At 42.7% G+C, this 25,082-nt stretch overlaps 3 protein-coding genes across 5 annotated transcripts; 2 read left to right on the top strand and 1 right to left on the bottom strand.

Annotated features, from left to right (window-relative positions):
• Window positions 1-1,767: 1,767 nt before the first annotated feature.
• On the bottom strand, window positions 1,768-2,886 carry LOC132344325 (Y-box-binding protein 1-like). Its single transcript, XM_059883789.1, has one exon. It carries the CDS (start codon window positions 2,664-2,666, stop codon window positions 2,163-2,165), a length of 504 nt encoding a protein of 167 aa, XP_059739772.1. The 5' UTR covers window positions 2,667-2,886; the 3' UTR covers window positions 1,768-2,162.
• A 34-nt stretch (window positions 2,887-2,920) lies between these two features.
• Window positions 2,921-10,007, top strand: LOC524601 (spindlin family, member 2B). Of its 2 annotated transcripts, NM_001101120.2 has the most exons (3): window positions 3,009-3,067; window positions 8,343-8,432; window positions 9,057-10,007. In NM_001101120.2, the coding sequence occupies exon 3, from the start codon at window positions 9,059-9,061 to the stop codon at window positions 9,833-9,835; it is 777 nt and encodes a 258-aa protein (NP_001094590.1). In that variant the 5' UTR covers window positions 3,009-3,067; window positions 8,343-8,432; window positions 9,057-9,058; the 3' UTR covers window positions 9,836-10,007. The 2 variants fall into 2 exon arrangements, with proteins under 2 accessions (XP_059739424.1, NP_001094590.1); XM_059883441.1 differs by lacking the exon at window positions 8,343-8,432 and having other exon boundaries at window positions 2,921-3,067.
• Window positions 10,008-22,409: 12,402 nt separating this feature from the next.
• On the top strand, window positions 22,410-24,532 carry LOC100126054 (spindlin family member 2B). 2 transcript variants are annotated; one of them, XM_010822026.4, is made up of 2 exons: window positions 22,410-22,823; window positions 23,582-24,532. In XM_010822026.4, exon 2 carries the CDS (start codon window positions 23,584-23,586, stop codon window positions 24,358-24,360), a length of 777 nt encoding a protein of 258 aa, XP_010820328.1. In that variant the 5' UTR covers window positions 22,410-22,823; window positions 23,582-23,583; the 3' UTR covers window positions 24,361-24,532.
• The last annotated feature ends 550 nt before the right edge of the window (window positions 24,533-25,082 follow it).

Here is a 25,082-nt window from a genome sequence, read left to right as displayed (position 1 = left end):
TATCTATGGCTCATTTTCCCCACCTCCAAACCCAACTCCTGCCTCCCATCCATCAACTCCACCACATGTTCAAGTAAAGACCAGGATAGGAATGACACTCCCAAGCAGAGCTTCTCTGCTTCAAGGGATTTAGGTGGGCTGAACTGCACCTGCTCAGCCTTCCAGGAATCTTCTATAGGCCCCCTGGAAGAACTCAACCAGGAAGCACAGATGAAGACTATGGACTACAGGCTTCTATTCAGCTCCAGGGATGCTTCCTTGCTGACAACAAAAATTACACTTGTTTCCTTTTTTTTTTTTTTTGTCCTTTCAGGTTCACCCTGACAGATTTATAGAGATATCATCTAAGTTTAAGTTATACAATATGATAATATTCATACAGGTGTCTGTTGGAAAACCTTTCCCGGAATAAGATTAAGGAACACAGCCTTCCCCTCACATAATTAGCATTTCCTTGTTATTGTCATGGTGAGAACATTAATGATCTACTCTCATAGAGAGTTTCAAGTATACAAGACAGTACTGTTAACAATTGTCTCCATGCTGTACCTTAGGTCCTGATAACTTACTCATCTTACAACTCAACGTTTGTACCCTTGGATGAGCATCTCCACATTGTCCACCACCCCCAGCCCCTCATGCCCATTTTCGTTTGTATCCTTCAATGGTATTAGAACGAGTCCCTTAAAAAAAAAAAAGGTAAAATAAAATTCGAAAAAGGCAAATTATGCTTCCAGAGAGCCACAGTTTTACTGCTCATGGTGTTTTGCTCAGTTAAAACACAGAGTACTAGCGAAGGAGTAAATGTGGGTAGTTAGGCCCCACCCTCCCAACTTATTGCTCTAATTCCAGGGCAGGGGAAGAGGATGGAAATGACCGAGATGAGGATACATCTTTCTTCATGCATTTTTCCCCTTTAGAACACCCTGAGATGTTCAACTTGTTAAGTCCAGAATTAGTCTTAAATTCATGACTTGTAAAGAGATCAATATGTATGACCTTTGCTAAAACTCATTCTGAAAGTAAATCAATCAATAAATAAAGACTGTAAGCACTGTCAATACATTTTTTGGGCTAGTAGGCTTTAAAAAAATTCAGAGAACAATGATAAGAGTTAAACGCAACATGAAATGTTTTATTGTGAAAATACCAGCCAGGTGAGCAATGTGACATCATCCCCAGTTTCAGATAATCTTTTTTTTTTTCTTTTTGGTTAAAAATAAGTCAGAGTTTTTTTTTAACATTACTTCACGTAATTCACCTGGGGATGCAGAATAATAGGTGTGGTCCTGGTCAGACCATTAAAGATATAAGTTCAGAAGTGTGTGTTTCTGTGTGTGTGTATGTGTGTGTAGGGAAACTACCAAGGCAGATGGTATGAGGGAATTTGAATTACATAAATCTTGTAATTTATCTTCTCACCTTGCTTAAAGGGCATTTATCTTTTTCAGGGCCCAAATCTAACAATCTGTGTGCATGTTTGGACTGAGATCCTTAAGGGGACATCACCCGTAGCCCAGCCAGGGAGTCCCTGGGAGCCAGCTGAGCTGTGACTAGGCCCGGGCAGCAGAGGGCGCATCCATGACCGAGGGGTTCTCCTCCTCAGGGGCATCGTTCTTCTTGGCCACAGCGACAGAAGCAGGTGTTTCAATGGGGCTCTTCCTGAACTTGCCCTCTCGGTTGGAATTCTGTCCCTGGGTGCCAGGTACTTGTTGTGGGCAGCGGTGCGGGTTTTTGGGATGGCAGGATCCATAGCGTGGAGGGTGCCTCTGTGGCAGATTGCTGCTGACTTCGTGCCCACTCTTGCTGTGCTCTGTCTCCAGCTCCTGTGAGATGCCTGGTGAGTGTCTTGGATCAGGAGTGGTGGTGCCTCGGCCCCTAGGGCGACTCAGCAGGTAGCTGGGGCCCCGACCCTGCTGAGGACGCCCCTCCTGCCTTGCGGTGGGGGCGGACCCAGGCTGCAGGTCGGACCGGGGGCCGCTGGTGGTAGCCAGGATCGATGGGTGGCGGGTCACAGATGGGGCCCTGCGGGAGGGCGGGAAATGCCTCAGTCGTTGGCCTTGGGAGTGGCCAGGCAGAGGGCGTCTGAGGCCCTGGGCCGTGGTGAAGCCTTCACCGCTGCCCTAGCGTTCATCAGCATCACCTTCTGTGCTCTTGGGACCTCACGGTGGTGGCACATGGCTGTGGATTTTGAAGTCCTGGCAGATGCTGGTGCGGTGGGCAGTGTAGCGGCTTCCCTTCAGTGGCGCCCCGGCTGGCCCAGTCACGTTTGCAGCCTCGGTGCCCCACTCACCCTGCACCACGTCAAACTCCACCATCTCGCCGTCGTCCACACTGCCTCGGTACGTGCAGGGGTTTTTCCCGGTGATGGCCGTATGGTGAACAAACACATCTTCCTGGGTATCCTGCCTGCTGATGAAGCCGTACCCTTTCTTCTCCTTAAACCACACGACAGTGCCTAAGACCCTCTTAGAGATGACCTTCTTAGGCACCTTTCCCTTGGCGACCCCGGTGGTGGCCTTGGGGATCCCATCCCCTCTGAGGTGGCTTGTGTCTAGGGCTAGGTTCTGGTCTCCACCTCCCAAGGATGCCAGGGGTTTCCACGTGGCGTGAGAGCAGAAGGAAGCGGCCAAGTCCGTGAGGGTGGCCTCTCCCACCTCACTCATCAGGTCGTCCTTGCTCTCCTTCGTCCAAGAATCAGAGGGACATTTGTCCTTCTGGGGTTGTGGTTGCAAGGGTGGGAGGGGGCTCAGGCGGGAGGCAGGAGCCTCTCTCTTTGGGAGGTTTGTGGGTTAGGGCCAAGGGCTCTCTGGATTTAGTCCGAGAGTCTTGGAGAGGCCTGTGGCATCTCCTGGAACAACAGGCACGCGGACCGTCCAAACGATGGCTGCCATGGTGCTGGTGAGCTCTCGAGGGGTGGGGGCGGGGTGGGTTCCGGAAGTAGCTTGAGCTAGGGGGGAAGTGGGGCGGGGCAAATACCCTTTGCCCCAGCCTCGCGCCACCACGTCATAGTACCTCCTGCTTCCGAGTGGAGATGGAGACACACTTGAAGCTCTAGGAAACGGCTGTGAGTACCCTCTTGCTTGTTTGAGTGGATGTGAGGAGTAGACCCACGTTCCACCCCTCTTCCTTGGTTGGGGAGATTCACATCCTTCTAAGGACATTTGCTCAATATTCTCTCACAAATCTCTGGCTCTCTTCTGACCCCTGGGGAGCCCATTGTGCGGGTCAGGCATTTTGTGTCACTTGTGGCAAGATGACAACTGCGTGGTTTGAAGACCCAATCAAAGAAACCTGCTATGGGTTTTGTCTGTTTGTTTTGTTTCCATTTCACTTCTGAAGGCTGCCAGGCCTAGAATGCTCGTGCTGAGAGGACCCTAAGGTAGCGCATGTTTATCCAGACTGGTGTTAAGATTGTGTTGACCTAAAACAAATAGACTGCCAGGGATTGCTCCACCAAAAATGAGTTTACTATAGATCAACAGAGAATTGCAGTTCAGGGTCTACAACCATAGTGAGCCATGCGCAAGCTTCCCTAAAAAGGAGAAGATAAGTCTTTGAAAGAATGGGGAGGTTAGGAAGGCTGCACTAAGCAAAGTGTCCATGGGAGACTGAGGCTTTGAAGTATGGTGGCTCTTCATTCGCTGAGCCCTGACAATCTCTATTTGGCTGAGCTCTTAGCACTCAGGAAGAGGAAGTCTTTGTTCTTCCTGCTGGGCTCTGCTGTCATGTCTGAGAGCCTTCCCTTCTGGCCTCCGAACTCCATCTTAATGGAAGTTTCTCTTTATTAATTTTTACCCTTCTCCCTTTGACTGAAATCTTTCTCTAAAAGCATCACTGGATCAAGAGTTAGATTTTTTTAAGTTTCAGCATCTTTCTACCAACCCCTGCCCACTTTCCCCCGCCCACTTCCCTTCCCCTCCTCCCCCTACCACCACGCCCCTCCCTGCTGATGCCCCCATGCCAGGAAAGACCTCTCCTGGGCATAGCATCCTTTGTTAGAGTGAAATCCAAGATTTTGGAAGCCTATTGAAGTCATTTTAGAGTAAGAAGGAGGGGCCCGAGGGAGAACTCTCAGGCACTTTTTCTCTAAAGTTCATGCTTTCAAGATCATAGACAATGGAGATCACCAGAAGCATTGTCCCCTCATCAGAGGTTTGGCAGACAAAGTTTCAAGAGACGACCCTCCAGCATCCTCCTGTCAATGGTCGTTCAACAGCTAGTTGCAGTTTTGGTGCTCTCTCAGGAAGAGAGGAGTACATGTCTTTCTACTCCACCTTCTTGAGAGAAAATCATGAGCTCTCTGTTCTTACCCAGGCTTGGGATGAGGGCATGGCAACCCACTCCAGTGTTCTTGCCTGGAGAATCCTGAGGATGGAGGAGCCAGGAGGCCTACTATCCATGGGGTCCCAAAGAGTCAGACACGACTGAAATGACTTATTAGGCACACAGGCTTGAACTTTCTGTTCTGTTCAGTCGCTAGGTTGTGTCTGCCTCTCTGCAGCCCCATGGACTCCAGCACACCAGGCTTTTCTGTCCATCACTTTGCTCAAGTTCATGTCCATTGAGTCACTGATGCTATCTAACTGTCTCATCCTCTGCCAGCCCCTTCTCCTTTTGTCTTCAATCTTTCTCAGCATCAGGGTCTTTTCACATCATTTGGCTAAAGTACCAGAGCTTTAGCTTCAGCATCAATCCTTCCCATGAATATTCAGTGTGTATTTCCTTTAAGATTGATTGGCTTGATCTCCTTGCAGCCCAGGGGACTCTCAAGTGTCTTCTTAAGTGCAAAACTGCTGCTACTGCTGCTGCTACTAAGTCACTTTAGTCATGTCCGACTCTCTGTGACCTGATAGATGGCAGCCCACCAGGCTCCCCCATCCCTGGGATTCTCCAGGCAAGAACACTGGAGTGGGTTGCCATTTCCTTCTCTAATACACGAAAGTGAAAAGTGAAAGTGTTGTCACTCAGTCCTGTCCAACCCTCAGCGACCCCATGGACTGCAGCCTTACTGGCTCCTCTGTCCATGGGATTTTCCAGGCAAGAATACTGGAGTGGGGTGCCATTGCCTTCTCCAAAGTGCAAAACAAACAATATTTAAATTTATAGTAGATATGCTTTCAAAGTAGCTCATAGCTTTGGAATGGTGTAGAAACAACACGACTTCCTAACTGCCAAGGGAAGCAAAATTTAAGATGGCTTTTGTTCACGGATTAGTGGATGCAATCCTTACTGAGGCATTCTAAACTTGATGCTCTGGAAGCTAAGGCAAATCAAATCACCTTGCTGATACTTCCCCAAGGAATGCTGCTCTTAAAGTAACCGACAGTAGCCAAACCTCTGTCATGGTGCACAGGGATATTTCCCCAAATTATAACTTGGGAAAACTGGCTAGAGGGGCCTGACACTTAGCCTCAGAGAAGGGAAAGCAAGACTGGAGGGTTAAACAACTGTTGGTTTGATTAAAAGGGAAAGATCCGAGTCAGACCAAATAGCAGCACAGGTTTACTGGAGACTAAAATTCCCCCTTGGAGCCACTGTAACTTGCATTAAACTACTACTGACTGAGGGAATGATAGCATCTGTGAATCCCTATGGGTGGGGAAATACTAACAAGGGGCCAAAAAGTGCCTACCTCAGTGGATCTCAAGGTGTGAGGCCTGCTTAGCTTCGGAAAATACTGACAATCTCTTTCTCGAGAGGCAGCAAATGCGTTCTTTCAGCAATGAGTTAAAGTTGGTGTTGTATCCCAGCCTCCAGTATTTGGTGTTTTCATTTGGGGGAGTGGGGAGGGAGGGAGCAGTTCTAATAGGTGTGTGTTCTTGTTGCTCAGTCGCTAAATCATATCCAACTCTTTGTGACCCCATGGAGTGCAGCATGCCAGGCTTCCCTGTCCTTCACTCTCTCCCAGAGCTTGCTCAGATTCCTCCCAACTGAATCGGTCATGCTATCAACCCATCTCATTCTCTGTCACCCTCTTCTCCTGTTGCCTTCAATCTTTCCCAGCATCAGGGTCTTTTCCAACAGGTGCGTGGTGCTACCCTATTCTTTTCATCTGTAGCTCCCTTACGGTGTATGATGTGTATCATGCTTGTGTCAACTTAGCTATTATTAGCTGTATATCTTCTTTGAAACCACTTGGCCCACTTGTCCAAAATACACCCCAGAGAAGACCAGCTGTACTCCTCCTGGACAGTTTAAACGGCTTCAGTGAAGCATTCAGGCACTGGAAATAGGATTCCTTACAACCTCCTTCACCCTGTGGATGTGTTTAAGTCATGGTCGGTCAGAATTTGATATTACTACACTACCTAATGTTAAATGGGCAAAAAAGGACTCTGTACTGGTCCCCAATTTATCACAGTTTTAAAACAGTAGTATCAATTTTTTAAATTAAGTAATTTACTTTAATTTGAGGGTAATTACTTTATAATATTGTGGTGGCTTTTGCCACACATCAATATGAATCAGCCATGGGTGCACATGTGTTCCTGCATCCTGAAACCCCATCTCACTTCCCTCCCCACCCCATCTGTCTGAGTTGTCCCAGAGCACTGGTTTTGAGTGCCCTGCTTCATACATCAAAATTGCACTGGTTATCTATTTTGCATATGGTATTATACATGTTTCAATGTGATTCTTTCAAATCATCCCACCCTCAACCTCTCCCACATAGTCCAAAAATTTGTTCTTTATATCTGTTTGTTTTTTGCAGCCTTGCATATAGGGTCGTCATTACAGTCTTTCTAAATTCCATATATATGCATTAATATACCATATTGGTGTTTCTCTTTCTGATGTTCTTCACTCTGTAATAGGCTCCAGTTTCATCCACCTCATTAGAAGTAATTCAAATGCATTATTTTTTATACCTGTGTAATATTCTATGGTGTATATGTACCACAATTTCCTTATCCATTCATCTGCCAGTGGACATCTAGGTTGCTTCCATGTCCTAGCTATTGTAAACAGTGCTGTGATGGACATTGGGGAACATGTGTCTCTTTCAATTCTGGTTTCCTCAGTGTGTATGCCCAGGAGTGGGATTGCTGGGTCATATGGCAGTTCTATTTCCACTTTTTTAAGGAGTTTCCACACTATTCTCTATAGTGGCTATGCCAGTTTGCATTCCTACCAACAGCGTAAGAGGGTTCCCTTTTCTCCACACCCTCTTCAGAATTTATTGTTTGTAGATGTTCAAATGGTGGCCATTCTGACCAATTTGAAAGAATAGCATTGAAACATGTACATTACCATATGTAAAATAGATGACTAGTGCGAGTTCGATGCATGAAGCAGGGCACCCAAAGCCAGTGTTCTGGGACAACATAAAGAGACAGGGTGGGGAGGGGGTGTGAGGGGATTCAGGATCAGGGAGACACATGTATACCCATGGCCGATTTATATTGATATATGGCAAAATATCATCAAAATATTGTAAACTAATTATACTCCAATTAATATAAATAAATGAATTTAAAAATAAAAGCAATTTAAGAATCTTTTTTTAATCACACAATGCCTATTCTACTTACTTGGAGCTTCAGCATCAGTCCTTCCAACGAATATTCAATATTGATTTCCTTTAGGATTGAATAGTTTGATCTCCTAACTCTCAAGAGACTTCTCCAACAGAACAAGATGCTACATCAGCTTTGGAGAAATTCTTATTATTTTATATCTGTGTAGTTGTATACCAAAAATGTCTATGTGTTATGTGATTGAATAGAGGTGTGTATTTAAGATTATGTATCTTTGAAAATGAATATCAGAAATACATAGAAAAATACATATGCACATAAATATGTATATGAATATAAAGGATTTCTGTACCCATATATATGTTTTGCATGAATTTTGTGTGTCTGAAAAAAATGTTAAGAATGTGTGGAAAATGAAGAGACATTCTAGCAGGGCAGCTGAGGGGTAGAGTTAGAGAGTCTGACGGGGTGAAGTTGGGAAGAACCTGCAGAGGAAAGGACTACCTATCATTTCCAGATATTTAAATTTGGAAGGAGAGGAGCCGCTTGGAGTGCCTCCAAGGCAAGGGATGATATATGGCAGAATAGGGTTGAGGATAAAAGGGGTCAAACTTCATTAACAAGAAACTAAGATCCCAGTCCTGAACAGAAAGAGGGAGGAAAATACAGCATCAATAGCACTGATGGAGGCATATGTCTCAGAGGGGGCCATCACCACCAACAAGGAGGCAGAATACAGCTCTGAAAACACCACTACCTCCTCACCTACCCGAGCCCCACCCTCTTGAATTAGCTCCTCCCTAAAGGATCCACCCATCCCAAGCACTCAACTCATCCCCTGCCTATCCTGCTTGCACACAGACTCACTGTAAAGGAAGCTGCGAGGTGTCCAATTTGCACACGTGAAGCCTGAGATCCCGGCGGTGGACGCCAGGAAAAGAAAGGCCATTGGTGGGCACCGGGACAGAGAAGGGGGTTGGGATGGATTCCTGCCAGAGATAAGGGGTGGAGCAGGCACCGGTGAGGCTAAGGTGGGAAGTGGGAGTGCAATGGTCAATAGGAAAGGGGCATAGCGTTAGGAAGCCGGCAAGATATTGAAGATGAGCTCAGGGAGCCAAGGGCACTGGGGGCCAAGAAAGCGAGTGGAGGTAGAAAGGGGGCATGTGAGTAGCAGACTACTGGGGCGTTCTGAGCAGGACCGACAGTGAGTGAGGGCATGTGGGTCAGGGCTGTGGAGGGATAGGAGTTCTGCAGGGGATTCAGAATGGGTGTCAGTGGCGGTGACAGAGGCTGAGGTCTCTGAACAAGGACGTAGGCTGCCCCCTCCTGCAGAGTTCCTAAACCTAGGCAGCACCACTGCTGCTGCCGCTGTCGCTGCCGCCTTTCACCACAGCCTCAGGGAACCTAGAAGGAAGAGCACTTTCAGGCACACAGCCAGGATTTCCAGCATTACTGCCAGGCTCATGGGGAAATTTTAGGCACTGGCGCGGGGCACATGGAGACGTCGCTGTCAGCAGAACTTCACCTTATGGCATATTCAATGTTTCTCTCTTATCTTCTCTCCTACTGCTGCAGACATGAAAACCCCCAACTCACAGGAGGCCGAAGGCCAGCAAACTAGGGCTGTTTCACGAAAAGCCACTGGATCTGCAAATATGATGAAGAAAAAAGCTTCGCAAAAGAAGCAGAGAGGCAGAACTTCGTCCCTGCCCTGCAGTAACATTGTGGGCTGCAGAATTTCACATGGATGGAAGGAAGGTGATGAACCCATCACTCAGTGGAAAGGAACTGTTCTGGATCAAGTGCCTATAAATCCTTGCCTTTATCTGATAAAATATGATGGAATTGACTGTGTATATGGACTGGAACTTAACAGAGATGAAAGAGTTTTGTCTCTTAAAATTCTTTCTGATAGGGTGACATCAACTCAAGTCAGTGATGCAAACCTTGCAAATACTATAATTGGTAAATCTGTGAAACATATGTTTGAGGATAAGCATGGTTCTAAGGATGAATGGAGAGGAATGGTCTTAGCCCAAGCACCGATCATGAAAGCCTGGTTTTATATTACCTATGAGAAAGATCCTGTCTTGTACACATACCAACTTCTAGATGATTATAAAGAAGGAGATCTCCATATCATAACAGAGTCCAATGAGTCCCCTCTCGCAGAAATGGAGCCAGGAGAAGTTGTATATGGTCTGATAGGTAAACATGTGGAATATACCAAAGAAGATGGCTCCAAACAGATCGGAATAGTCATTCACCAAATTGAAGCTAAACCCTCTGTGTGTTTCATCAAGTTTGATGATGATTTCCATATCTATGTCTATGATTTGATGAAAATGTCCTAACTGTCAGGGTAAACTTTGCCACATTTGTACAAACAAATGCATACTTTGTAGGCATGCAAGATAATGTTACTTTTCAGTGTATTGAAAGCTTTAGGGTCCATGTTGATTCAACATCTTTTCCATCATAACTATTGTCTTATTCTAACAAATAAAGATGTATGTGGTCATGAAATGCTGTGTAAGGAATTTTTCATGTTGAAAAGGTTGGGTGTGTTTAGTGGATGGAACATAAAAGGAAGGAGCAGCTGTAAAATTCAGGCTGTGAATAAATTGCACTACTATCATAATCAGACAAACAAAAATATTGTAAAGTAATTAGCCTCCAATTAAAATAAATAAATTTATATTTAAAAAAGAAAAGACGAATAAAAATGGAATAGGACTTAGCTGGTTTGGGCTAGGGAGAGGAGAGGAGAATGAACTAGAGATGGGCTGTGGGGGAAAGGAAAAGGGAAGGTGGCTGCTTAAGAAAGGATGTGGGAAGGGGCTGGGAATGGAGAGGCTCCTAAGGGGAGGGTGACCTAAGAGTGGGAGGCAGCCAACTGGAAGAGGGTGAAGAATAACAGGGAGAGTGAAATCTTGGGGCTAAGAGGAAAAACGGACAGGATAAATTGAGTAAAGAGGGACACAAAGATGTTTAGAAGAGGTCCAGAGCAAGGGAGAGAAAGAAAAGTTGGCAGAGATCAGGGGAGAGACTAAAGGGACACTCCAGAAGGGAAGGGACACTGAGGAAGGAGGAATTCTAAGAAGAAAGACTGACAGAGGGAGTGAGAATAGAGAAAAAAGGGTATGAGGTGTGGAGCCTATGAGAGATGGAAAGACCCAAGAAAACTAGGCCCTCTGGCAGTATCCAAGTTGCCCTCCCTAGCTCTGTGCACAAAGGATGTGGCAACAAACAAACCACATGGATTGGAGCTTCCCTAGAGGGGGATTTTGACAGGACAGTCTCAAAAGTTAAGCAGGAACCAAGCTGATGCTGGGAGGGATTGGGGGTAGGAGGAGAAGGGGACGACAGCGCATGAGATGGCTGGATGGCATCACTGATTGGATGGACGTGAGTCTCAGTGAACTCCGGGAGATGGTGATGGACAGGGAGGCCTGGCGTGCTGCGATTCATGGGGTTGCAAAGAGCCGGACACGACTGAGCAACTGATCTGATCTGATCTGATTTGAAGTTTATACTTAAAAGACTTGTATTATATCAGGGACATCATGCCACACCTGCTGAGCAGAGCCCAGCCCTCAGCTTAAACACACTGCATGGTGCTCCATAGCAGAGGGGCTGTGGGCAGTTTCCTCGTAGTTTCCAGAGGACCCAGGAGCAAGAAATCTCAGACCTGAAGTTCTTGGTTTACTTCCCCTACACTGAATAAACAATTTTTTCAGGAATGAGTTAGTGGAGTTCTCAGAACATAAGAGATGTGCCACCTTGCATTTGGAAAGCATTTTATCCAGAAAAATGGAAACTTGCTCGACCCAGATATTGCACTCATCTCACTGCTCTTCATCCTCCGGGGCTATGCCTTGTGTCCTTACAGAAGAGAAGCAACAAAGGATTGAGCTTAAGGTTTCTCTCCAGGGCATGGGGAATACTTGACTGCCCGTGCTTCTCTCAGCCCCTGCCTGAAACCACAGGTATCCCACCCCTGTCCCCCTGCCTGTGCTTCACCAGATGGAGGTCTGCTGCCTCCAGAAACCCCATTCTGGCAATATCCCAACAAAACCAGTGCCTACTGACCCTTCACAGTACCTCCTGACTAGTCTTGCCCACTTCAAGCACACAGGGAACTGTGCTGGAAATGTGTGCAGCTCTATTTCCAGGTGAGATAGGTGGCATGGGCAGTTTAGCAGGGAGATGTGACTTTGTATAACTAAGTCTTTCGACTGTATAGTGCCACATAGGTGGATGGTGGGAAGAGGGTGTGGTAATTCGCAATAAATTCCCTCTGAGGTATGGTGTCCCAATACATGGGTCTTTGTCCTTCTCTTTCTTTCCTTCTCCCAGTTCAGCTGTGGGAAAAGCTTCAAAACTCTCTCTGGTTTTCCCACTACACACCCTTCACTGCCCTCAAAGAAACAATTCTGGTGTCTCTCTTTTGGCCATTAACTCCAGGCATAGCAGGTAGAGGAGGAGGCAGGGAGCTTCCCAGAGTGGAAAGAAGTTGGTAATTCCAGTTCATTCTCTCCACCCAACATGATCTGAAGCTGTTTGCCTCAAGAATTCCACAAGACAAGCCCACCTCACCAGAGCAAGGATAGGTTTTCTTTCATACATCACATAATTCAGTCTAGCAAACACCTGCAGGCCACTCATGGGCCAGTTTCAGCCCACTGTCATATTTTGGTTGATCTTCATATTTTTATCATTCTCCATTTTAAAATTAGCTATATAGACATTTGGGGGATTTCACATTTCAAAAATCCACATTCTTGGCTTGCCTGAGAAAACAAAACGATAGACCAAGGGTTGGGGCCCGCATTCCAACAAGGACACAAGCAGTTGACTCTGAGGAAGGGCTCAGCCCATTTTAAACTCAGAATACTCTCTTGCATGGGCCATGGCCCCAGATGGCCTGCTTCACGCTAATAAAATGCCCATATATCCCCTGGAAGCATTTCATTGGTAGCTTAGCCCTCCATTGGCTTACTTTAACCCCATTTGCTTTTTATTTTAGTTGCTTTATCTTCATCTCACAAATACTTACTTCAGGGTGGCTCTCTGCCAGGCAGTCTTCTAGACAGGAGCTTAGGATATGGTTATAAAAAGATAAAGTAATCTTACCCTCATGGAACTTTCATTGTAGTGTAGGAGACAGACAGTAGCCAAGAGACAAAAAGTAAAATATAAAGTATTTTCACACTGATAAATGTTAAGAAAGAAAAAATAAAGCAAAGAATGGGGGAACTGGAATTCCAGGGAGGAGGCTGAAATTGGATAGATAGGAAGTCCAGAGAGAGCCTCACTGAGAGCACAGTTTTTGAGTAAAGACCTGAAGGCATTGAGAGGACTAGCCCTGTGGTTGTCTAGGGAAGGAGCATTCCAACAAGAGGGACAACAAGTGCTAAGGCCCAAGGCAAGAGTAGGCCTGACATATTCAAGCCATATTGAGAATACCAACATGGCTGGAACTGAGTGAACAAGGTAGAGAATATCAAGGAAGAGAGCTCAGAGAAGTGATTCGGATCTGGGAGAAGAATGGAATTTGAGTTTTACGCTGTGTGTGATGGGGAACCATTCAGTATTTTCAGCAGAGGCACATTATTTATTGTGGCAACACTCAAGAGTAGTTTGTAACGTGGTGCAGACTGAAAATGTGAGATCATTTTGTGACTTTTTCAATAATCCAGGTAACAGATATGGTTTAAAGCAGTCTGGCATCCCTATGTGTAATGTGAAATTTGTCTTGTTTTTATGATCGTTTAGTTGCTAAGTCTTGTGTAACTCTTTTGAGACCCCCATGGACTATAGCCTATCAGGATTCTCTGTCCATGGTGTTTCCCATACAAGAACACTGGAATGGGTTGCCATTTCCATCTCCAGGGGACCTTTCCAATCCAGGAATCATACCCACATCTCCTGCATTGGCAGGAGATTCTTTACCACTGAGCTACCAGGAAAGCCCAAAATTGGTCTATCTCACTATATTTTACAGTATAGTGTAGCATGCCCAATTTGCCCTTTAGACAAGATATCTGCTTGAAGGGAAATGTAAGAGGTGTCACTTACAATACTAGGTTTCCTGATACCCTTGAGCCACACAATTTCCCAGGTGAAAGAATAGATAAAGCATTTGGGCTCTTCCTTCCTTAAATTGAGTATATAATGCTGATGAAGTGAGAATTAGAAACTGTCCAAGAAAGCCTGTATACATTCCTACTTTTGCTTCACCTCCTTGGAACATTCCCTCGTCCTTCTATTGTAACCAGATAAGAACTAATAGTCGCTCTCGTGATAATGCGCAGAAGGTACCCCCAACAGAGTTTATCATTGGTTTAAATCAGTTAGTAAAGAATTTAACATAACTGACTCTTCAAAAGGAGGCGGGTTTTGGACAGGTCTTGAATTTTCTTATTAGTAAAAGTGCCTATAGTAATGTAGCATTGTTGTAAGTACATTGCCTAGATAACATTCCATCCTCCTTCCCCAAGCCCAGATGATATTTTCCTTTCTGAGTTAAAATGGATGTAGATATGGTACTAGTGATTAATTACTAATGGGAGTCACACAATCAGTCTTGGTTTGAGTATGCATTACATTTAAAGGAATACTGTCAGAATCTCCCAACCCTTTCCTCCAGGTTATTACCAGAGGCACCTACAAACATTTGGAATACCAAAGGTTTCCTTTCATGTCTTAGAGATGACAATACATCCTCTAATTATCCAGGTCCTCTATTTATCTTGAAGAAATAATGCCAGGCCATGGCATATCTATAATGGTTGCTCCTTCCCTTGCAGATTGAAATTGTTCCACAGTTCAACATAATGTTTGGGTTGAGGTTCCAAAAGACAAATAAATAAAGCCCCTTTTCTCCTTGCAAGTTTTTAACCATTTGAAGGACAGGCACAATAATGACACAAATGGAGGTCAAAATATTTCCTTTATAATTGATAAAGCTGGCTTGGAGGACATGCTTAGCTCTGAGGCCACAAGTACTTCCTCATACTTCACGCAATTACAGGCAAAGCTGGATACAACTGCAAGTCTCCCTGAGAGGGACAAGTGTCACTTGCCTACAAAGTTTACTCTGTCTTAAAGTTGATTAGATTGTGCCTAAAAGAGATAACTACAATAAACAACTCAAAAGGTTTCTCATATATCCATACTATCAAACTCACATTATAGAAGTTATTGGGAGCTGTGAAGCAAGGGGAATGAGGGTCTGCAAAAATAACTTGCATTTTATTTTCAAAAAATAATATTTCTTTTTACTGAGATATATAATTGGCATATAATATTTAGTCTCAGGTGTGCAATATTTTGATTTTGCATATATTGCAAAATGATTACAGTAGTCCAGTTAATATTCATCATTCATAGTTTTCCTTGTGATGAGAATTTTTAAGCTCTATTCCCTTAGCAGCTTTCAATATGCAATAAAATATTATTAACTAGAGTCACATTGCTGTACATTATGTCTATATGACACATAACTGGAAGTTTGTACGTATTGACTCCTTTCATCCATCTCACCCAACATTTCTTGCCTTGTACTGTTAATATGTTGTACAACATACCTGGCATAATTTGCAATGTGTTATAGTTTAAAGAATTAATGTTTCAGTGTGGCTTTAATGTCATTTTTAATATCAATTTGAGAGGATTCTGAAATAAGCCATGAACCACCTAGTTCACTCATTAAAGAAAAAACAGTAAGTATTGAAGGAAGGCTCTCACAAAATATGGGCATGACTCCTCTGACTCCCCTGTAATCTTCTTGTATCCATCATGAAGGAAAAGAAGTGCACAACTAGTTGACTAAAAGAGTGGCTAATGAACCCACAGGCTTAAAAAAGAATAAAGTGTAGGTAGAGGAAAACTTTTCTATTAAATCACTTTAAAATGTTGGATGAAATATGACAGCTCTCCTTTTAAATTTATAGCTGAACTTTAAAGATTGTGAGAAAAAACCCAGAACCAATGATGAAGAACAAACTGAAAACAAAAGCAGTAAGCATATGACTTGATGCTTTGGCAGATAGGGAGAGAAATGTGTTATCTCAGTAACTAAAGGATTTAGCGTAGAATATAAAACCTGGTGGCTCAGAGGTTAAAGCTTTTGCCTGGAATACAGGAGACCCGGGTTCGATCCCTGAGTCAGGAAGATCCCCTGGAGAAGGAAAATGGCAACCTACTCCAGTACTCTTGCCTGGAGAATCCCATGGAGGGAGGAGCCTGGTAGGCTACAGTGCATGGGGTCACAAAGAGTTGGACACAACTGAGCAAAAAGTAATAATAATAATAATAAAAAAACCTTAAGCCTGATTAAATTGAGTGTTGGGAATGAAGATCTCCTTGCTTTCCTTTCAATTCTCAACATAATAGCTGGAGTGAGATTTTAAAAATATAATTGAGATTATATCACCTCACTTAAAATTCTCCAAAAGCTTCCTATTACAGTTGACATACAACCCAATCTCCTTGCTTTACCCTGCAAGCCCTAGATCATGAATTCTCAACCAGAATGATATTGCCCACAAAGGGGAAGAAACTGACTCTCTGTTTGGGAGGTGAAAAAGAAAATCTTAGCTTTAGAATGGTTTATGGCCTTCCAAAGCTCAACTGTATCTGAAAAAAATCTTATTCTTTAGAATTCAATTACTCTCACTGGGTTTTCTCAGATATAGCATGAGCAAGATTGACATTGAGTTTATAGAAATATACAAGGTGTATGCAAGATCAGTGTTACAAAATACTAGCAAAAATAATGGCTGTAACTGGAAGGTTTTCAAATCATTGCTCATTTCTGAAGTCATATGTTGAGAAGTGACCTATGTGAGCCTATTGGCTGCCATTGAAGGCCTTTATATATTGTCCTCTATGTCCTTGTATATAACTTGGGCTTTGAGCATTAAATAAAAATAGTATTTATTTAATTCTACAAAACTTATTCAGCATGTCATTTATTATGTCAAATGATGAAAAGAAAAAATGTCAATAATATATGAATGAACATCTAACAGCTAGTTAAAACTTATTTTCTCATATGAAGTAAAAGTTAAAAGTCAAATCCACTGAAAATACTTTTAAGAAATGTAAGAGCTAGAACAAATAGTTTCACAATTTGTATGGAAATACAGAAAACCTCGAATAGCCAAAGCTATCTTGAGAAAGAAGAATGGAACTGGAGGAATCAACCTACCTGACTTCAGGCTCTACTACAAAGCCACAGTTATCAGGACAGTATGGTACTGGCACAAAGACAGAAATATAGATCAATGGAACAAAATAGAAAGCCCAGAGATAAATCCACACAAATATGGACACCTTATCTTTGACAAAGGAGGCGAGAATATACAATGGATTAAAGTCAATCTCTTTAACAAGTGGTGCTGGGAAATCTGGTCAACCACTTGTAAAAGAATGAAACTAGAACACTTTCTAACACCATACACAAAAATAAACTCCAAATGGATTAAAGATCTAAATGTAAGACCAGAAACTATAAAACTCCTAGAGGAGAACATAGGCAAAACACTCTCTGAGATACATCACAGCAGGATCCTCTATGACCCACCTCCCAGAATATTGGAAATAAAAGCAAAAGTAAACAAATGGGACCTAATTAAACTTAAAAGCTTCTGCACATCAAAGGAAACTATCAACAAGGTGAAAAGACAGCCTTCAGAATGGGAGAAAATAATAGCAAATGAAGCAACTGACAAACAACTAATCTCAAAAATATACAAGCAACTCCTACAGCTCAACTCCAGAAAAATAAATGACCCAATCAAAAAATGGGCCAAAGAACTAACCAGACATTTCTCCAAAGAAGACATACAGATGGCTAACAAACACATGAAAAGATGCTCAACATCACTCATTATCAGAGAAATGCAAGTCAAAACAACTATGAGGTACCATTTCACACCAGTCAGAATGGCTGTGATCCAGAAGTCTACAAGCAATAAATGCTGGAGAGGGTGTGGAGAAAAGGGAAACCTCTTACACTGTTGGTGGGAATGCAAACTAGTATAGCCACTATGGAGAACAGTGTGGAGATTCCTTAAAAAACTGGAAATAGAACTGCCTTATGATCCAGCAATCCCACTGCTGGGCATACACACTGAGGAAATCAGAAGGGAAAGAGACACATGTACCCCAAAGTTAATTGCAGCACTGTTTATAATAACCAGGACATGGAAGCAACCTAGATGTCCATCAGCAGATGAATGGATAAGAAAGCAGTGGTACATATACACAATGGAGTATTACTCAGCCATTAAAAAGAATACATTTGAATCAGTTCTAATGAGGTGGATGAAACTGGAGCCTATTATACAGAGTGAAGTAAGCCAGAAAGAAAAACACCAATACAGTATACTAACACATATATATGGAATTTAGAAAGATGCTAACAATAACCCTGTGTACGAGACAGCAAAAGAGACACTGATGTATAGAACAGTCTTATGGACTCTGTGGAAGAGGGAGAGGGTGGGAAGATTTGGGAGAATGGCATTGAAACATGTATAATATCATGTAGGAAATGAGTTGCCAGTCCAGGTTCGATGCACGATACTGGATGCTTGGGGCTGGTGCACTGGGATGACACAGAGGGATGGTATGGGGAGGGGGGAGGGAGGAGGGTTCAGGATGGGGAACACATGTATACCTGTGGTGGATTCATTTTGATATTTTGCAAAACTAATACAATTTGTAAAGTTTAAAAATAAAATAAAATTTTAAAAAAATGTAAAATTTCAAGTGTTCTGCTTGTCTAGAAAAATAAGATTTGAAGTATTTTGTAAAGTTTGATTATACTGATATAAATATATATATAGCTAATTTGCAGATTTTATACATTATAATTCATGTAAGTAAATAAATTCCATTAAGCCAATCAAAAAATATAAAGTTACATGCTAAGAGTTTGCAAATTTCAAATTTAACTTCTACCTTCAAATTTTATTTATTCTTAACCCTACATAAGACTTACTATTTTTTATGTATGAGTGTATTTTTATGTGTAAAACACAGATGCACATACATTTATTAAACAGACTCTGCCATTTCAGATACCTTACATTTCAAGTATTGTTATTATTAAAACCCAGACTCAAATTGCTTTACTTATTCAGAAGTTTCTTATCTCATAACTTGGAGTCAGAACTAGGACTCCAGGAATGGTATGATCAGAAGCTAAATGAAATGACAAAGAGCTCAGAGTATTTTCATTTCCTCCTAAGCCATATTCAATGTGCTGGTTTTGTCCTCAGGCTGGTTACTGATTCCAACGGTCATATATAGAAATAGCATTTCCCTAAAGAAGAAAAGGAAACACCATTTTCTGTTTCCCTTAAGAATATTTTTTTTTTTCCTCAGAAGTACCTCATCATGTTTAATTGGCCAAGATTAGATCATATGCCAAATGCTAAGCCAACCACTTGCAGGGGGAGTAGCATTACCATGAATAGCCTAGAGTAAAATTTTAGAGTGGGATGAATGTTGGGAAATCAGTGGCCATGACCACCTATAGGTACCTAATGTGTCATTAGGACAACAGTCTCCCTCTTTTGCCTAGTTTTGCTGTGGTCTTTTCTCTGTGCAGCTTTGTCCTCAGTCTCCAGACCATTGTAGGGTAAACTGAGCAGCTCGATCTTCATATCCTCTCAGGTTCACTCATGTCCAGTGGACAAGATCATTTACTTCACACCCAGCAGTTTGTGCAAAAATAGCATTGTGCTTCATTGACTCTGACTAGGTTGTATACCTAGTCATAAAACAGTCACTTGGACAGTATTTCAGTGCTCTGAAAGGTCAGACTTAGGTTGTTCCCAAGAGGAAGAAGGACATATTATTACCAGAAAAAGTGTGATTGAATGCTAGGCTGCAAAGTGTTACAATTCAACACATTTTGCTGCGTATCATCCCTATGAATCATTCTTGCTATATATACATGTTAAAATATGTCTCCATTGTGTCAAATGTTATGCAGTCCTAAAACAGAATGAAACTGGGTCATTTGCACAGACATGGATGGACCTAGAGACTGTCATACAGAGTGAAGTCAAAAAGAGAAAAAAAATATTAACACATCTATGTGGAATCAATAAAAATGGTATAGATCATTTTATTTGCAAAACAGAAATAGATATACAGATACAGAGAGCAAATGTATGGATACCAAAGGGGAGAAAGGAGGCTTGGATGAGTTGGGAGATTGAGATTGACATATATAACTATTGATACTATATATAAAATAGATAACTAATGACAACCTATTGTATAAGTCAGGGAACTCCACTCAGTGCTCTGTGGTGACCTAAATGGGAAGGAAATAAAAAAAAAAAGAGGGCATATCTGTATATGAATAGCTGATTCACTTTGCTGTACAGTAGAAACTAACAACATTGCAAAACAACTATATCCCCATACAAATTTTAAAAATTGTAGAAAATTAAATTCAACCTACAGTGACAGCAAGCAGATAAGCAGAGGAGGCAGTAAGTAAGTGTGGGATTGTGGGATAAACAAGGGGGCATGAGGAAAGTTAAGGATTTGGATTTGTTCACTATCATCACTGTGGGTATGGTTTCATGGATGTATGCCTGTGTCAAACTCATCAAATTGTACACTTTAAAAATGAAAGTTTATTGTACGTCATTATACCTCAATAAAGCTCTTAAAATTTATTAATAAAAATGGAAAGGAGGAAAATTTTTTAAAAGCCTCCATGCATTCTTTCATCAATTACCAGTGAAATGTGAATTGTTACCATCTATTTTGAAAACATCCTTGTAAGAATAACTGCTTTTTTTTTAAGTTTTAAGACAATAGACTATTGATTTTTGAAATTTAAATAAATTGGAAAGAAAATGTGTGCCCTTTTGTTTCTTCTTTTTAACAACATATTTGTGAGATTCATTCAAATTGTTGCATGCAGTTGTAGTTTACTCATTCTCAATCCTGTATGATAGTCCATTGTATGAATGGATATACCACAAATATGCCATCTACCATTTATGAAAATTTGGGTGATTTCCAGTGTGGAGCTATTATAAATAGTTGATATGAAAAGTAAGATGATAGGAAATAATTTCCCAACCGAGATATGGAGGACAACAGGTCCAAGAGACAGAGAATTTGGTGGATGTTTTCCCACTGAGGAAGTTTAACCACTCTAGAGGAAACTGCTGAAAGGCTTATCTCAGAAGAGGTTATGACACCCTATTGAAGCTAAGGATAATTGGAATCCAAAGTCCTGGCAAATCCCATTAATTTTTGGTTGGGACTCCAAGGAATAAAAGTTAGCCAGAAATAAACTCTCCCATGAACTAAAGCATGTCTGAAATTTGCTTTCTATTAAAAAATTTGTATGAACTTTTATTTGCATCAGTTTTAGATATGAATTTTTTCATAATCGATATTAATATTTTATACTTTGATAATTGAATCAAATTTTTATTGATCTTTCCTTTTTAGTAATTATTTGAGCTTTGTTGCTTTGTTAACATTCAATCTATCACTTGATTCAGATATTATATGTATTTAATAACCACTAAACATTGAGTTTGTTTAGTTGGTTTTGAGTTAGTTTGTTGCATTTTATATTTTAATAAATCTATTGATATTAGAATAAATTTAGTATAAAATTTTTCCTTCACATTTTTAAAGAATCATTCCAGCATTCCTTAAAGAATAATTCTTCATTGATTCTCCATCATTTTATCTAATTGGTTCTTATAAACTTATTTTTTCCTGAAGCTCTCTTTTCTGATAGACTAAATTACCAGCTATTGTGGAAACATAATCCCAATGTTCAGTAATGGGAGAAATTAAATTGTGGCCCCTGTAAAACTGAGTTTCATCGACCAAAGGCCATACATGCAGTAGGTGCTCAATAAATATTTGATGAATGAATAAGAGAAATAATGGTTTTCAGAATATTTAATATTTTAAGAAAATGCATAATCAATAAGGAAAAAAACCAGAGTATTAACTTGCCTATGCAAAGTGATCTTAGTTTTGTAAGATCCTAGAAAAAAATGACAAAACAAATAATGAGTGGTAGTATATGGCTGGGAACCCTAGGGAATGAGAGCTAGAATTGCAGCTGATTATTTTCTTCATATCAATTTTCCAAGAGTTCCACAATGTTAACATTGTGGAGGAAATTCATTTGCAATAGAGTAAAAGTAAAAGAAAGGGGACTTAAGAATGGGAGAGGGAGAGGGAGAGGGTGAGGGTGGGAAGATTTGGGAGAATGGCATTGAAACATGTAAAATATCATGTACAAAACGAGATGCCAGTCCAGGTTCGATGCACGATACTGGATGCTTGGGGCTAGTGCACCCAGAGGGATGGTATGGGGAGGGAGGAGGGAGGAGGGTTCAGGATGGGGAACACATGTATACCTGTGGCGGATTCATTTTGATATTTGGCAAAACTAATACAATTATGTAAAGTTTAAAAATAAAATAAAATTAAAAAAAAAAAGAAATCAAGTCCAACCAGTAAGTCCAACCAGTAAGGTTGTTCTAGTGGTAAAGAGACTGCCAGCTAATGCAGGAGTTCCAAACTTTGGTCGGGAAGGCAGTCCGAAATGGCAACTGACTCTAGTATTTTTGCCCGGAAAACTCCATTGACAGAGCAGCCTGGTGGGCTACAATCCATGGGGACTCACACACCACTGAGCTCACATACTTACTTACAAGGAAAGCTTACATAGAGATTGGGTCAAGATGGCAGACTGAGCACATTTCTCCCTTTCTACCAAAAATCCTTGTAAATGATAGGAAAGGCACATTTTAGTATGAAAAATAACTACATAAGTGCACTGGGGGAAAGTAAAGACAAATTCCTAGTAGATGGAAAGCAGATGAAACAGGGATGCTTACGGGATGGAGGTGGAGGTGCACAGGAGAAACAGGACCCTGAAACGGGGAGGAAAGAGGAGGGGGCAATAGGGAGAAGGATTACAGGCCCAGCTGCTTCAGATTTGGAAAAGGGGCGGGATCGGGAGACAAGTAGCACCTCCCATGCTCAGAGCAGCGGTGGGCTTAAGAGTTGAGGTGGGGCAGGCGGTGTTTGGCAGGAAGGGGAGGCTTCTCTCCTGGCAGGAAGCTGCGCTACGGAAAAAGGGAGGAGACTACTGCACCAGTAGCGGCTGGTGGGATCCCGATGTCGCAGAGGGGCAGCCGCCACCAAGAAAGAGGCGGAGGGCCTCAGAACAGAGTGCTGAAGACACCGCCGCCATCCTCCTCTCCTACTCCTCCGCCCTTCTGAAAGAGCTCCTCGACTAAGGATCCTCCCTTCCCAGCTGTTGTAAGCACCCAGCTCATCACCTGCCTATCCTGCTTGCAAACAGACTCACTGTAAAGGAAGCTGCGAGGTGTCCAATTTGCACACGTGAAGCCTGAGATCCCGGCGGTGGACGCCAGGAAAGGAAAGGCCATTGGTGGGCGCCGGGACAGAGAAGGGGTTTGGGATGGATTCCTGCCAGAGATAAGGGGTGGAGGCAGGCGCCGGGTGAGGCTAGGGTGGGAAGGGGGAGTGCAAGGGCAGTAGGAAAGGGGCATAGCGTTAGGAAGCCGGCAAGATATTGAAGATGAGCACAGGGAGCCGAGGGCACTGGGGGCCAAGAAAGCGAGTGGAGGTAGACAGGGGGCATGTGAGTAGCAGACTACTGGGATGTTCTGAGCAGGACGACAGTGAGTGAGGGCATGTGGGTCAGGGCTGTGGAGGGATATGGGGTTTTGCAGGGGATTCAGAGTGGGTGTCAGTGGCGGTGACAGAGGCTGAGGTCTCTGAACAAGGACGTAGGCTGCCCCCTCCTGCAGAGTTCCTAAACCTAGGCAGCACCACTGCTGCTGCCGCTGTCGCTGCCGCCTTTCACCACAGCCTCAGGGAACCTAGAAGGAAGAGCACTTTCAGGCACACAGCCAGGATTTCCAGCATTACTGCCAGGCTCATGGGGAAATTTTAGGCACTGGCGCGGGGTACATGGAGACGTCGCTGTCGGCAGAACTTCACCTTATGGCATATTCAATGTTTCTCTCTTATCTTCTCTCCTCCTCCGGCAGACATGAAAACCCCCATCTCACAGGAGGCCGAAGGGCAGCAAACCAGGGCTGTTGCAGGAAAGGCCACTGGGTCTGCAAACATGATGAAGAAAAAAGCCTCCCAAAAGAAGCAGAGAGGCAGACCTTCGTCCCAGCCCCGCAGGAACATTGTGGGCTGCAGAATTTCACATGGATGGAAGGAAGGTGATGAACCAATCACTCAGTGGAAAGGAACTGTTCTGGATCAGGTGCCTATAAATCCTTCTCTTTATCTGGTGAAATATGATGGAATTGACTGTGTCTATGGACTGGAACTTCACAGAGATGAAAGAGTTTTGTCTCTTAAAATTCTTTCTGACAGGGTGGCATCAACTCAAGTCAGTGATGCAAACCTTGCAAATACCATAATTGGTAAAGCTGTGGAACATATGTTTGAGGATGAGCATGGTTCTAAGGATGAATGGAGAGGAATGGTCTTAGCCCAAGCACCGATCATGAAAGCCTGGTTTTATATTACCTATGAGAAAGACCCTGTCTTGTACATGTACCAACTTCTAGATGATTATAAAGAAGGAGACCTCCGTATCATGCCAGAGTCCAATGAGTCTCCTCTCGCAGAAAGGGAGCCAGGAGGAGTTGTAGATGGTCTGATAGGTAAACATGTGGAATATACCAAAGAAGATGGCTCCAAACGGATTGGAATGGTCATTCACCAAGTGGAAGCCAAACCCTCTGTTTATTTCATCAAGTTTGATGATGATTTCCATATCTATGTCTATGATTTGGTGAAAAAGTCCTAACTGTCAGGATAAACTTTGCCACATTTGTGAAAACAAATGTGTACTTTGTAGACATGCAAGATAATGTTACTTTTCAGTGTATTGAAAGCTTTAGGGTCCATGTTGATTCAACATCTTTGCCAGCATAAGTATTGTCTTGTTCTAAGAAATACAAATGTATGTGGTCATGAAATGCTGTGTAAGGAATTTTTCATGTTGAAAAGGTTGGGTGTGTTTGGTGGATGGAACATAAAAGGAAGGAGCAGCTGTAACATTTAGGCTGTGAATAAATTTCAGCTACTATCATAATCAGCCAAATAAAAATGAAATAGGACTTAGCTGGTTTGGGCTAGGGAGAGGAGAGGAGAATGAACTAGAGATGGGCTGTGGGGGAAAGGAAAAGGGAAGGTGGCTGCTTAAGAAAGGATGTGGGAAGGGGCTGGGAATGGAGAGGCTCCTAAGGGGAGGGTGACCTAAGAGTGGGAGGCAGCCAACTGGAAGAGGGTGAAGAATAACAGGGAGAGTGAAATCTTGGGGCTAAGAGGAAAAACGGACAGGATAAATTGAGTAAAGAGGGACACAAAGATGTTTAGAAGAGGTCCAGAGCAAGGGAGAGAAAGAAAAGTTGGCAGAGATCAGGGGAGAGACTAAAGGGACACTCCAGAAGGGAAGGGACACTGAGGAAGGAGGAATTCTAAGAAGAAAGACTGACAGAGGGAGTGAGAATAGAGAAAAAAGGGTAT

Source organism: Bos taurus, chromosome X (assembly GCF_002263795.3).
Source record: "Bos taurus isolate L1 Dominette 01449 registration number 42190680 breed Hereford chromosome X, ARS-UCD2.0, whole genome shotgun sequence".
Classification (NCBI taxonomy): domain Eukaryota; kingdom Metazoa; phylum Chordata; class Mammalia; order Artiodactyla; family Bovidae; genus Bos; species Bos taurus.
Note: the sequence above shows the minus strand (reverse complement) of the source record. Positions and strands in the feature narration are given on the sequence as shown.